This window comes from Eptatretus burgeri, chromosome 16 (assembly GCF_056783735.1).
Source record: "Eptatretus burgeri isolate ZD-2024b chromosome 16, Ebu_testis_v1, whole genome shotgun sequence".
Taxonomy (NCBI): Eukaryota; Metazoa; Chordata; class Myxini; order Myxiniformes; family Myxinidae; genus Eptatretus; species Eptatretus burgeri.
In genome coordinates this window covers 9,094,190-9,109,101 of record NC_140976.1, presented here as the reverse complement: position 1 = coordinate 9,109,101, position 14,912 = coordinate 9,094,190, and the positions used below count along the sequence as shown (strand labels likewise).

The 14,912-nt window shown below is 41.7% G+C and overlaps 1 protein-coding gene across 1 annotated transcript in view; it reads right to left on the bottom strand.

The window, feature by feature from the left end:
- The window catches only part of LOC147010458 (uncharacterized), a 71,056-nt gene that overhangs the window by 49,625 nt on the left and 6,519 nt on the right, over positions 1-14,912 (bottom strand). The window contains exon 2 of the mRNA XM_085858780.1: positions 669-826. Within this exon, the coding sequence (XP_085714906.1) occupies positions 669-753 (85 nt within the window). The 5' untranslated portion in view covers positions 754-826. The remainder of the gene's footprint in view (positions 1-668; positions 827-14,912) is intronic.

Below are 14,912 nucleotides of genomic sequence, written 5' to 3'. Positions count from 1 at the left end.
TGCTGGTGCTATCATCTAATGGTGGTGATTTCCTCTCTGCAGTCAGTGGGGAACCTTGAGGGAGAAATTTCCCTCCTCATTGGATGGCAACCCGTGGGGTTTATCCATGTTCTATCATCTAAATGCTGAACATCAAGTGAGGAATCATCACGTACTATTTTAAAATCTTTGGTTTGACTCGGTCATGGTTCGACCCACCGACCTCCCAGACTCGGAGCAGACACTCTACCATGACATCACCGAGTCTGGAAAGTTCTCCAGTATTGGAGAAAAAATGTTTGTGTTTAGTTCAGGGAACCTTGAATAACCTTTTATAAGGGAAAGGTAATTACAAATCGATTCCCACTTTAAAAAAAACATAACCAAAGAAAACAAACATTTGTGGAATTCCTTACACCAATGGACATCTAATGAGACATTGAGTTTAAGAACATTCCTTATTATCCTGTAAACCTTTATATTCCCCAGGAGTTACACCCTCATAATCCTATTAATGTGTACAAACTAATATCCCACTACATGAGTTTAACAATCATGATCCATAAAGATAACATTTTGTTTTGGAAAGAAAAGGATCATTGGGATCAAATCAAACTATTCCACCATCCTGGGTGAAAAGGATAAGAAGTAATTAACATTGATGATGATTCCACAATTTCAGGACTCACCGGTGGAGGTGAAAAACAAACCCATGAAGAGGATCATGAGAACATCTCGAAGAAATAATCTCTTCATCAACTTGAACATCTTCATCACATTCAGTTTGTGGTTTCCAATCTCTCACAAAACCTCACGAGATCTGGTGATGTTCTCAAAGAGAACAAATCTGAAAAACGTTCAAAACACGAGTTAGTAAATCACAAATAGACAAAATAACACAAGATGAGAAATCACAATCACAAGATAAGATAAACAAAGCGAGTGTGTCGTGGATATAACTCGTTATCCTCCACTGGAATGGATCATCGTGGAATTGAACACAAAACATGTAAAGTGGATGGAAAACCCAGTTCAGAAATGTTATCAAATCTGTATCTGAGAATCAATAATAATTATTTTTAAAAATCATACAAAAATACACACACACACACACACACACACACACACACACACACACACACACACACGGTCAAAAGTTTTAGAACACCCCTATTTTTCCAGTTTTTTCTGAAAATTAAACAGTTTCATGTTTCAATGTACTCTGAAATTAATGCACAGAACAAATAAATAATGGCAGATAAAAAAAGAAATCATGGAATCGTTTTGTTGAAGAATATTTAATCTAAATTTTTGACTCATAAAAGTAGCCACCTTTTGCAGATATAACAGCCGAACATACTTGTGGCATTCTTTCTACAATGTAAATTAAATATTGTTCGGAAAGTTCCGCCCAACACTGTTGCAGAAGTTCCCACAAATATGTTGCACTTCTGAGTTGCTTTGCTTTCATCCTTCTGTCCAGTTCATCCCAAACCAGCTCGATGGGGTATAAGTCTGAAGACTGCGCTGGCCATTCCATGATTTGAAGCTTACCGTCTTGTTCTTTTCTTCTAAGGTAGTTCACACATAGCCTGGAGGTATGTTTTGGGTCGTTATCTTGCTGGAGGATGAACCCCTGACCAACAAGGCGTAGAACAGAGGGTATTGGATGGCGCTGCAAAATGCTGTGGTAACCCTTTTGGTTCAGGATGCCTGTCACTCTGTGCAAGTAGCCGACTCTGCATCCAGCAAAAGAGCCCCAGATCATCACGCTTCTTCCTCCATGTTTGACAGTTGGTGTCACACATTGAAGAACCATCACTTCTCCTACTCGATGGCGTACAAAAACCCTGCATGATGAACTGAAGATTTCAAATTTTGATTCATCGGTCCAGAAGACCTTCTTCCAGTTTTCAGTAGTCCACTGGTGGTGCTTCATGGCCCAGGAAAGCCTCTTTTTCTTATTTTGCCATCTTAGCAATGGCTTTCTTACTGCCACTCGACCTGTAAAACCTGCAGCTCGAAGTCTTCTCTTCACAGTTGAAACTGAGACTTCCTTACTTCGACCAGTGTTAAGCTGTGCTTGAAGCTCCTGTCCTGTGAACCGCCCTTCACACAAGCTGTTGACTCTCAGAAACTTGTCTTCTGATTGTGTTGTGGCTTTGGTCTACTAGACCTCTTCCTGCCAGAGTTTCCTCCAGTTTCCAAGGGCCTTTTGATGGTGTAGGAAACTACTCACTGACATCTTGGCTACTTTGCAATTTCTCCAAAGGAAAAACCTACACTTTTAAGGGTTATAATGGTCTGTCTGTCTTCCTTTGTTAATTGTCTTTTTCTCACCTTTATGATAGCAATATACTTCGTCCTGCAGTGCAATATTGTCCAAATGCTGCTTCAGAGGGTGGACCAACACAGTCTGTTCCAACACTGCTTTTCCAGACAGAGGATTTCTCACGAATCAACAAAAGTTGGGACACCTGTAGAAATTGTTTGCATCAACTTTCAAGGCTTAATTTAACTTCCATTGCTGCAGAACAGCTGCAGTTGCGAACCCATCACTTGTTCCCTGAAAAGGGCCTTTTTTAACAACTCTGAAATTTACATTATTTTTCAGTTTTTGGTAACCTAAACTTTTTTTTTTTAACCTCTGGCAGTTTACCACTTAGCTTTGTACCATTTCAGGTTATTCACTGGACTTGAACTGCTTACATTTCAGTAAAAAATGAAAAATGGTGGTGTTCTCAAACTTTGAACCGGTCGTGTACACACACGCGCGCGCGCGCGCACACACACACACACACACACACACACACACACACACACACACACGTGCACACACACACACACACACACACGATAGATAGACCAGTCATATTTCATAAAACGAACCATAGAGAGAGACATTTGGAGTAAAATTCTGGAACAACACTGTTTAACCTAATTTGTACACACAGAATCCACAAACACCTGTTCTAGATTCTGGATGATTAACCATTTTATTTCCATTTCAAAATGAGGCGCTAAATTTACTTGATTCCAATTAAAAATTACATCAATATCATGTTTTCATAACCGAAGTGAAAGGGAAAGAACATTTTACAGTTCATTTCTCCAGTTTTTATTAATTAAATAAAGAATGGCTGTCGATGAATCAAAACATTTTTGAGTGAAGTGAAGAATTCTTTGAGACAATAAAACATCTGCAGCACCATTCCCGAACCAACGACTAAGGAATAATGTTCGAACTTTCTCAACTTTATCTCATGTTGTGAAGAAGAGTTGGAGTGAAAAAAGACAAACACAAGATCTTGAAATGTGACACAAACATCCTGGAGCATCTTGTCACCTTTTACTTGGCTGTGACCAGTTAATTCGGTTGCAATCCTGAAACATGAACCGATGCCTGAACCAATCTCTCTTCCTGAAATGAATCGGTCACTCCACACCAGGAACTAATCCATGCTTGATATATTTATTAACTGAATGCCTTGACTTCCATCTTCTTCTTGGGTGTGGCAGCTTGGCTGCCAGGTTGCTATAATTTGTTGTGACACAACTGTGCCGCTGATGCTGTGCCCCTATATACCAGTACACTGGTACTCATTTTACTGACCTCACAAGGATGACAGGCTGAGTCAACCCCACCTGGGGTTAATTCAACAGTCACTGGGGTTCAAACTCAGGAGCCAAAGATCGCAAGCCAGCCACTCGAACCACGAAGCCAACATCAGGCTTATAAACTGCATTTAATCTATCCAACTGCACAAAAAACATCTTGTCTTCGGTTGTTATCTCCATTTGCAGGTTTCAGGATATGGGAGGAAGTTATATTAAGCCTGGTGTTGGCTTAATGGTTAGAGTGGTGGGCTTGGGATCCTAGGATCCTGAGTTCAAATACCACTTGACTGTTGAAGTAATACTTGGTGGGGTTGACTGCCTGTCATCTTTCCAAGGTTGGTTCTTGATCTCCAATTGTGACCAGTTTATAATTTCACAGCTATATTGGAATAACAGCACTGCAAGTTGGTTTAAATAGCTTTGTTTTTGTTTCTCAGGGAGAGGGGATGACTTCAGAATTCGTCTTAGTCTGTGTCGACACTCTTTTCTGATTATTTTCTGCATTTTTTTTGTGTTGTACCTGGGGATCCTTCTTCTAGTGACTAGAAGAAGGATCCCCAGGTACAACACAAAAAAATGCATAAAACAATGCATAAAAATGCATAAATGCATAAAAAAAACTAGAAAATGAAGCATCCTCCAAATTCATCAGACTAGATTCTGGTCTGAGGAATTTGAAGGATGCTTCATTTTCTAGTTCCTGTATTGTTGTGCTTTCATTGATTGAGATGTTGTCTGTTCCTTTTGTTCTTCCTTGTAAAAATGTGCATTTGGCAAATTTGTCAAGAACAAACTCCATGCGGATGTTCTCCGAGAACTGCTTTACTAATTTCAGTTGATCTGCTAATCTCATAATTTGGGGTGAAGAGTTTTAGATAATCCATGTACAGTAGGTGTCGCCTTTCTTGTTTCTTTGATCGTTTTTCGGTTGCATCTCAGATTGTATCTGTGTGTCCTTGTTCATTGATGAGGTTACTCAGTGGGTCTAGAGCCAGACAAAACAGGAGGGGGTGGGGAAGGCTGTCACCTTGTAAGATACCACGTCATATTTTACTCCTGGGATTTCAATCTTTATTTCCACGTAAGGTAGTATCAGAGTTGAGTTCCAGAGAATCATTACTTTCTCAATCAGTGTGACTATTTGGGGGTCAATTTTGTATTATTGCTTGCATTTTATAATCCACAATCAGGGGTACCCGGCGTTGCCGGGCAACGTTAAATCCCTCCTCCCACCCCACCCCTTACCCTGCCTTTTCCCACCCCACCCCTTGAGGGACAAATTCATCGATATGGCTGAAATAATGAATGATGCTGCAGATGTTTATCCTCATCGCCATGTCATGAATCTGGGGTGTGTTCAGTTACCAAGTTTCTTGCAGAGCGCTGGCCAAGTGGCTTAAGCACTCAATCAAGCACTCTGCAAGAAACCGTTGAGAAGGAATGGCTGGCTTGGCAAGCACTAGCTAGCTGCTATGTAACAACACACCACTGGACTTCTCAACAGCAAACAGTACATGAGTATTTTAATTGAAATGAAAACGTACCTTGTTCAGACCAACAAAATCCACCCACAGACACGAAATCAGCTTTATATATCAGATTGGATTCGGCGACAATGAGACACCTCACACAAAACTGCCATGTTTGCATAATATATCCTTCTCTTGTTGAATTTAAGACTTTAAAAGGGCATGTGGTCGGTAAAGCCGCTATCACACTGACGTTTTAGCCAGCGTATGGCAACGTATCAAAATGTATGTAAAACGCTGGCGTACGCTGAACTATTGATGTTTTTTTTCCAGTTTCGGGCATATTCATAACGAGTTGGACGTATGCATAACGTATTAGTAATGCACACAGAACGTTTCGATAACATATAAATAACTTATACCAACGAATGCTTCATGTGTTGTCGGCGTTCACAACCTATGCACAACGATAGTCTAACTTATGCATAGCACGTGGCAGCGTATCGCCGACGATCACGTAGCGTAGCCTATTAATAGGCTTCGGCTCGACGATACAAATCATAACCATACTAGACATCGAAGTGTTAAGCCGCTGTCACACCTTGACGTTTTAGCCAGCGTATGCCGACGTATGAAAAATTTGCCGAATACGCTGGCACACGTCGAATACGTTATGGGTAAGTTTTGAATACGTTAAGAGCACGCTGGCATACGTCATAGTATGCCGAGTACGTCGACAAATTTTAAGCATGCTCAAAATTTTTCGACGTATGCCAGCATATGACGCACACGTTCCGCATACGCTGGCCAAAAGTTGTAAGAACGTTACGCGATCGTTGACACACATCGACACACGTTACTTGTAAGTTTCCCTGACAATATCTGCTGCTCTTCCTTCGCTCCAATTGGTTCTTCTGACCACGTCCTTGTCAAAGTGGACGTCTCTCTGGCTGTTATCAGAGAACCACCTCACCGCCGTCGAGTCTGGCATTTCACTCAAGCCGACTGGCAGGGTCTCCGAGCAGCCATCAAACTTACAGACTGGTCTCCTATCACTACTTTCTCAAACATCAACTCATCCTGGGAATTCTTTCAAAGAAACTTGCTCTCCCTCATGCACAGATTTATCCCCTCTCGTGTTCAGTTGTCTTACCCTTCCTCCCGCCCTTGGTTTACTGAAGCTTGTGGAGAGGCAGTTGTCCTGAAACAACTTGCCTTTGCCTCATGGAAAGCAAACCCAACTGAGGGCAATCTCAGTTCTTTCCACAAAGCTCGGAACAAGTGTGTATCTACCCTCAGGAGAGCCAGAAAACAACATCTTTCTCATCTCAAGTCTGAACTCTCAAACCTCGCTCCCTCCTCAAAATCCTAGTGGCGTTTAATCAAATCTGTTTCTGGTGTATGTTCCCCCTCCATCCCCTCCCTTACCTCAAATGGCCGCACTGCTGATTCCACACGTGATAAAGCTGAATGTCTAAACTCAGTGTTTGCAGCTAAATCTTGTGTCCTAAACCCATCACTATCTCTACCCACTTTACCCAGTCGCACCCAACTGTCCCTGGACTCTGTATCCTTTTCTCCTGACAAGGTGGAGAGCTTGCTTTCAAACCTCGAGTCAGATTCTGCAACCGGTCCAGACGGCATCAGCCCACGTGTCCTCAAAGCCTGCTCTTCTGCTCTTGCTCACCCTCTCTCTGTTCTATTCACCCTCTCATTTGCCCAAGGTCATCTGCCATCTGCTTGGAAATCTGCTAACATCACTGCCCTGCATAAAAAGGTGCAAAAACAGATCCCTATAACTACAGACCAATCAGCCTTCTCCCAATCATCAGCAAGGTGATGGAATCCATCATCGCTTCAGATATGAAATTCTTCCTCTTCTCCAATGGCTTGATTTCCAATCATCAATTTGGTTTCAGACCAGGTCACTCTACCCTGGATATGCTGCTTCTGCTCTCCCATCAATGGATGGAGGTCCTCAATGCCAGACAGGAAATCCGAGCCGTATCCCTGGACATATCACGTGCTTTTGACACAGTCTGGCACCCTGCCCTACTCACCAAACTCTCTTCCCATGGTATTCAAGGCCATCTCCACTCATGGTTCGCAGACTTCCTCTCCTGTCGCAGTCAACGTGTGGCCCTAAATGGAGTTCTTTCATTTTCTCTTCCTGTGCAGGCTGGAGTTCCTCAAGGTAGCGTTCTGGGCCCTGTTCTTTTTCTGGTTTTCATCAATGATCTCTCGGACTCTCTGGAAAATCCTCTATTTCTCTTTGCCGACGACTCCACCCTCTGCCGTACCATCTGTCATCCCTCAGACCGGCAAGCAGCAGCTTCTTCGCTCACTGCAGATCTGGATAAAATCACAAACTGGTCCAACACGTGGAACACGTCTTTCAATCCAGACAAATCTCACACTCTCACTATGTCTCTTGGAAAGGACCGTTTACAAACCCCCCCCCATCCACTTTCTCAACAATCCTCTGGAAGAAGTCTTTTCTTTCAAGCTTCTAGGTCTCACTATCTGCCATGACCTTTCCTGGGAAAGTCACATTTCCAACCTCGCCTCAAAAGCCAGTTGCCGACTGGGAATCCTCCGTCGTGCTAAGTCCTTCCTCGGCCCTCTTGAGCTCCTGACCACTTACAAAGCTTTTGTCCATAGCCTGATGGAGTACTGCTCTTCCCTCTGGGCTGGTGCTCCTGCCTCCCACCTTTCTCGGCTTCACGCTGTCGAAACCAGGGCTTTTAAGATCATCGGCATCTCCCGCAATGAAGCTGAGTCTTTGGGCCTCTCACTCAATCACCGCAGGTTGGTCGGTGGTCTTTCTGTCTTCTACCGACTCCTCTCCAGCCTTGCCCCCCCTGCTCTCTCTCTGCGATTTGTCCCCACCACATTTCCACAGGGCGCTCAAGGTCCGCCAACAACCCCCTTCTGGCAAAACTGCCAAAATCACGAATCGCTGCTCATCTTCACTCTTTCATTCCTCCTTTTTTCCCGCCTTTGGAATAAACTTCCTCACTCTATTCTTTCCCATTCTTCCCTCCAGGCTTTCAAAACAGCTGTTCACCACCACCTCTTATCTTCCCCCATCCAAATCCTCGATCTTTTCTACCCCCGATAATCCACCCAAGCCCACTTCCTTCAATTCCCCTGCTTTCCTTCCTGAAAGTCCCTGAAATGTCCATCTTCTCTTCGCCATGTTCCCCGTCCCATCCCCATCCCTCTCCCTTCCACAGTTCACCTAATGTGTCTGTTCCCCACTGTTTTGTCCCTTCCACTCCCGCCCCTCTTGTCTCATGCCTCCTTGCTGTGAGTTGTGTGTTTGCTCTCATACGAGCCTCGACCAAGGTATACAAAAAAAAAGTTACTCATGAGTCGAAACACGTCGAGGTAATGTTTAGCGTACCAGAAACTTATTTCTAACCTATGAGTAACGTGCTTTGAACCTATGTGTAACGTATCTCCAAGGCATATTGACGGATGTAGATGTATATGACGTCTTGTGGATGACCACAGAACTTACTGAACGTGTTTCTAACTTACAGCGACCGTACAATGGCGTATTGGCAGTGTTTAGGGGAATTGGTATCTAAAAATGGGCTTCACACAGGAGGAACCCGTCAGTGTTCCAGACTCCCTGTTTTTTTTTGTTTTTGTTTTTTCTTCGGCATGATGGTGATGTTGACACTTCAATTTCCAGCGCGGTTATGATTTAAATCGTTGACCGACAGCCTATTAATTTTATTATATTATAACCGCACCAGAAATCGAAGTGTCAACATCACAGAGAAGAAGGAGAAGGAGAAGGAGAAGGAGAAGGAGAAGGAGAAGGAGGAGAAGGAGAAGGAGAAGGAGAAGGAGAAGGAGAAGGAGAAGGAGAAGGAGGAGGAGAAGGAGAAGAAGAAGAAAAAAAAACATGGAGTCTGGAACACTGACGCTAAACATTACCTCGACGTGTTTCGACTTATGAGTAACTTACAATTAATGTGTGTCGACGTGTATCAACGATCGCGTAACGTGCCTACAACACATTACTCATAGGTTAGAAATAAGTTTTGGGTATGCCAAACATTACCTCGACGTGTTTCGACTTATGAGTAACTTACAAGTAACGTGTGTCGACGTGTGTCAACGATCGCATAACGTGCCTACAACTTATGGGCAGCGTATGCGGAACATGTGAGTCATACGCTGGCATACGTCCAAAAATTTTGAGCATGTTAAAATTTGTTGTCGAGCTCGGCGTACTACGACGTATGCCAGCGTATTACGACGTATGCCAGTGTACGACAACGTATGCCAGCGTCCTCTTAACGTATATAAAACTTACCCATAACGTATTCGACGTGTGCCAGCGTTTTAGACAAATTTTTTCATACGTCGGCATACGCTGGCTAAATCGTCAAGGTGTGACAGCGGCTTAAGGCAAGATTATTGATAATGGGGGATTTTCACTTGCCAGGGATAGATTGGGTCCAGGAACAGGGAAACGGAAGAGCAGATGAAGATTTCCTAGTTTTAGTCCAGGATTGTTTTTTAACCCAGTTTGTAGATAAGCCCACGAGGGGGAGTGCAGTGTTCGACCTCCTTTTATGTAATGATCCCAATATGGTGGAGGAGGTGGAGGTTGGTGAGCATTTAGGAGCAAGTGACCATAACATTGTGTGTGCAAAGACGGTTAAGAGTTAGAGTTCAGGATAGTAGGGTAAGGCTATTAGATTTCAGGAAGGCAAATCTTGAGGGAATGAGGAGAGAATTTGGTGATGTTAATTGGGAGACTAACAACAGAACAATCAGCATCAGAGAAATGGGAAACCTTTAAGGACCAAATATGAAGAGTGCAGAGTAAGTACATTCCAATGACGGGTAAAAATAGAAGCAGAAGGAGACCAGGGTGATTCAGTAGTGAGATAAGGAATGCTATTTAGGAGAAGCAGAAGGCATTTATGAGGTTTAAAATAACAGGACTGGAATTATATATATATATATATATATATATATATATATATATATATATATATATATATATATATATATATATATATATATATATATATATATATATCACTATCAAGGTAAACAGAGGCAAGTGAAGAAAATAAATCAACAAGCCAAAAGAGAGTACGAGAAGGACATGGCTAAGAATATTAAACATAATAATAAGGCTTTCTTTATGTATATCAGGGAAAAATAACAGGTTAGGACCAGTGTGGGCCCATTGAGGAATAGCATCGAGAGAGTGGTTAGTGATGAAAGTGAGATGGCAGGCTTATAAAACAAGTATTTTTCTTCAACGTTTACACAAGAACAATCAGGAGAATTACCAATAGCTGAGAGTATCCATCAAGGAGGTGAGGAAGGGCTTTTACAGAAGATCCAGGTTGGAGTGGAGGAAGTAAAGGAACAGCGAGGTAATCGAAGAGTAGATAAGGCTCCGGGTCCAGATAATATGCACCTGAGAGTATTGATGGAGGTGCTGAACAGGTAAGCGAGATGTTAACGGATATTTTCAATTTCTCACTGGAGTCAGGACAGGTACTGGAGGATTGGAGAGAAGTAAATGTAACACCATTATTTAATAAAGGCTCCAGAGAAGAATTGGGAAACTATAGACCAATTAGTTTGACTTCAGTTGTGTGGAAGGTGTTGGAGATATTAATTAAGGACCAGATGTGGAACCATTTAAACAAATACAAACTAATTAAAGGTAGTCAGAATGGGTTCACCAAAGGTAGTCCCTGTTAAACAAATCTTTTAGAGTTCTATGAAGCAGTGTCTGATTGGGTGGACGATGGAAAGACAGTGGACAGAGTATATGTAGACTTTAAGAAGGTATTTGATAAGATACAACATCGGAGGTTGTTCGCCAAAGGGAGGGCTTGTGGAGTGGCTGGTCAGGTGGCTAATTGGATTGGAAACTGGCTTAGTGTTTGGAAGCAAAGAGTGGCTGTGAGTGAGAGGATGACTTACTGGGAGGATGCAAATAGCAGGATACCTCTGAGATCAATACTTGAACCATTACGATTCATTAATTATATACATCAACGATTTGGATAATGGGGTAAAGAGTAAACTTTCCAAATGTGCAGATGACACAAAGCTTGGAGGTAAGGTGGATAGCAGAGGGTGTGGTGATCAGATTCAGGAAAGTATTGATACTTGCATAGATTGGGCAAAACATTGGCAGATGGAATTTAACCTGAGCAAGTGTAAGGTGTTGGGGATGGGAAAGGACAATGAAAATAGAGATTACAGGATGTAAGGGGTAATTTTGGAGCGTGCCACACAGGAGAAGGATCTGGGGGTGGTAATAGATATGGGAGATAAGTAGGCAGCACAGTGCCAGGCAGCGATAGGTAAAGCAAAGAGGGTTTTAGGTTGTATTCAGAGGAAGATTATTTATTAATTAAAAGAGGTGGTGTTCACATTGTACAGGAATTTAGTGAGGGCCATATCGAGAATATTGTGTGCAGTTTTGGTCACCACAACTCAGGAAGGACACAGATGACATGGAAAGGGTTCAGAGCAGGGCGACTAGATTGATTCCGGGCCGAGTTAGACTCAGCTGTGAGGAACGGCTGAAGGAGACAGGGCTTTATACACCAGAAAGGAGGCGGTTACGAGGAGATATGATGGAGATGTTTAAGATAATGAAAGGTAGAGATAAAATAAGTGAAGATGAATTATTCAAGAGTAGACAGTGAAGGGACCAGGGTCCATAGCCTGAAATTAAAAAGGAGAGTTAAGATGGTAGTAAGACAGGGGATTTTCACTTAGAGAGTAGTTAATGCATGTAATGATCTCCCTGGAAAGGTATTGGAAGCAGAAACAGTAGATAAGTTTAAATTTGAATTAGATAGGTACCTGGAAGTTATGGAGATGGAGGGGTATGGGGATGTTGACAATACTTTTAGGTAGTTTGAGCATTGATAGGTGATTGTGTGCATGTGTACCGAGTGCTGTTGATGGGGGTCTCGTCAAGGGGGGTTGTGTGGTTGATGTGCGTTTTTACCCAATGCATGCCCCGCCCCCTGAGGGGAAGAAAAAATAAATGCAACTGCAGAAACTTTAAAAAATAATCATAATTCGTTCATTATTTAAAAACTTTTTTTGTATTTTCTTCCTTGGATCTTGTGTTGATGGGTTGGTGTGGGGTTTGTGCAGGTATGATGGGCTGAATGGCCTCCACCTGTGCCAGGTTTCCTTGCATTTCCTTGTTAATCTCCTCTTCTTATTATTATTCTTCTTCTTCTCGCTCTCAAAGTAATCAGCAAATAAACTTTCTATCCACCATCATATAATTTTCCCATGACTTTTAAGTATGTTACTCGATGACCCGTGAACCCATTGGGTTCCTGTTGTAACAGCGATTGATCAAAAAAAATCATTTCAAGAAAAAAAAAGAAAGCTCCAGCAAACTAAACCACTGGGGTTGTTTGCATTAATCAAATTCTCCTGAAGAGTACTTGACTGAATCGGGAATTGATTTTTTAAATAATTTTTTCGTTGCCCAATTTGAACGAAACTTGAAACTGCACACCGCAGGCGAATGGTAGGTAAGATGGCACTAAAATTTTTGCGCTAGCATGTTGGCTGTATTTCGGGAACAAATATATTTGTATATATATATATATATATGTATATATATATATATATATATATATATATATATATATATATATTTATATATATATACATATATAAAGTTGAAAGTGTGTCTATGTGTTTCTCTGTGACCTATGCACACGAAAAGTACTGAACTGATCCTCACCAAACTTCACATGCTGACAGAACATGTACCCGGGAGTGTCCCGATGTAAAAGAATTGTACTTCTGACTTCCGGTTTCCGAATTATGACGTCATCACACAATTTTGTAACGTTAACTTTTCAAGTTCAGCCGATTGACATCGGGCCAACGCCACATACAATATATCTAACATATGATTTTAAGTTTTTGTTTGTCTGTTTGTTTGTTTGTCTGCACGTGCTAATCCACTGAAAGGTGAAAGATAGGAGCTAACCACTGAAACAAAAAATGTCGCGATGAGCCCCGGGAAGGTTTTAGGCTATGTGGCAAGGTCCCTCGGCCGGGGGGGGGGGGTGTGTTTCCCCCTCACCAACCCCTCAAGCCTATGATTGCCATGGCCCAATAGGGAACTGTTACTGTGCTCGCATCAGACATATGTTTCGAAGATTAAATTCATTCAAAAAGAACCCAGGCAGCACCGGGTGCATTCACCTGGTACATATATATATATATATATATATATATATATATATATATATATATATATATATATATATATATATATATATATATATATAAAGCTCTTTCTAACCGCTGACTCACTCACTCACTGATATTCCAGATCGGTATCTTCGAGGTGACGGAGAAAGCTGAAATTTTGTGTGACAATGGACATCAAAGCCAGTACACCATGAAAAAGAAATCACAGAATTGTAGGACAGCATCCAAAAATGAAAATAATTAAATGAAAAAAATGTAGGTGAGTGACCCGAGAAAAAGGGGAAGCACAGTAATTTTGTTTGCCGACAGACATCAAAGCCAATACACGAGGAACTAGAGGGGGAGCAATCGGTAGAGTGCAAAACCTCCGCCGCCAATACTGCTGGGTCACCTAAGAGAACCTGATATCCTATTCATTGTAAGTCAAAATGGTTCAGACTCTACTGAACCACGATTGAATAAACTAAACTCGATCGACGCGCATGTGGAAATGCCAAACAAAAAAAAAAAGAAATTTTTTTGAAAAAAAAAGTTGTAAAATTTGATGTTTTTTTTTTTCTCTAACAAATTTTTTTGGGGGGGGGTTGGAAATCACTTAAAACATGTAGAAATGCAAAAAAAAATCAAATATTTTTCAAATAAAATCGAAATTTTTTTGAAAAAAGTTGCAAATTTTTTTTTCTCCAACAATTTTTTTTTCAAAATGGCCGCCATGGCGGCCATATTGGACTTTGGACCAAGTCCAAAATATAATGGCATGATCCCAGGGCCATACCTAATCCCCCACCAAGTTTCGTTGAAATCCGTCGAGGAGTTTTTCCGTAATACTGTTCACAAACAAACAAACAAACAAGCAGTCATAGACTGGTACTTACGAAATCGTCAACTTGACCTCTGACCTTGTCTAATAAAAGCTGTCTCGAGAGAAGGTAGTGACGCAAACCAGAAGTTTCTATGATGATTCTGCACCAAACCATCAAAAATTGTAACGTCAACCCAAGCAAAAATCTCCATTTCTCCACGCAAATATTTTATATTAATTTATCAAAGTCACAAAACCATTATATTCGGTCATCCACCAACAATCTTTACATAATCCGACGGCTTAGCCAGTCAGGCATGTGACAATAACCTTTATTGGGATAAAAAAGGACTTTTAAACACCATCTTTATCGAAAACACCGTCAGCGCGCATACACAAAACCTTTACGTGATCAATGCCACCTCTGCTCAAGTGCACTGCACCATGTGACGACCCGTGACGTGCGAGTGAAATATTTTTTATACAATCTTAAAACGTCTCCAAAACATCCGATTTTTACCAGAATTTCGACAACCGAAGTTTAAGCGTCCGAAGCGATCGCAAAAACCGAAGGCAAAATTAAAATCGAAGTTAAAACGAACTCGTAACTTCGAGCGAAGCAAAAATCTCCATTTCTCCACATGAATTTACGGAATTACGTTTGACCTCACTGTGACCTTGACCTTTGACCGATTTTGACCAAAATCTAATCAGCGCTAGCCATCACCCTCCTGAATCACGGGGTGTAATTTGACATCGGTAGCTTCTTCCGTTCTCGAATTATCTTGCCTACA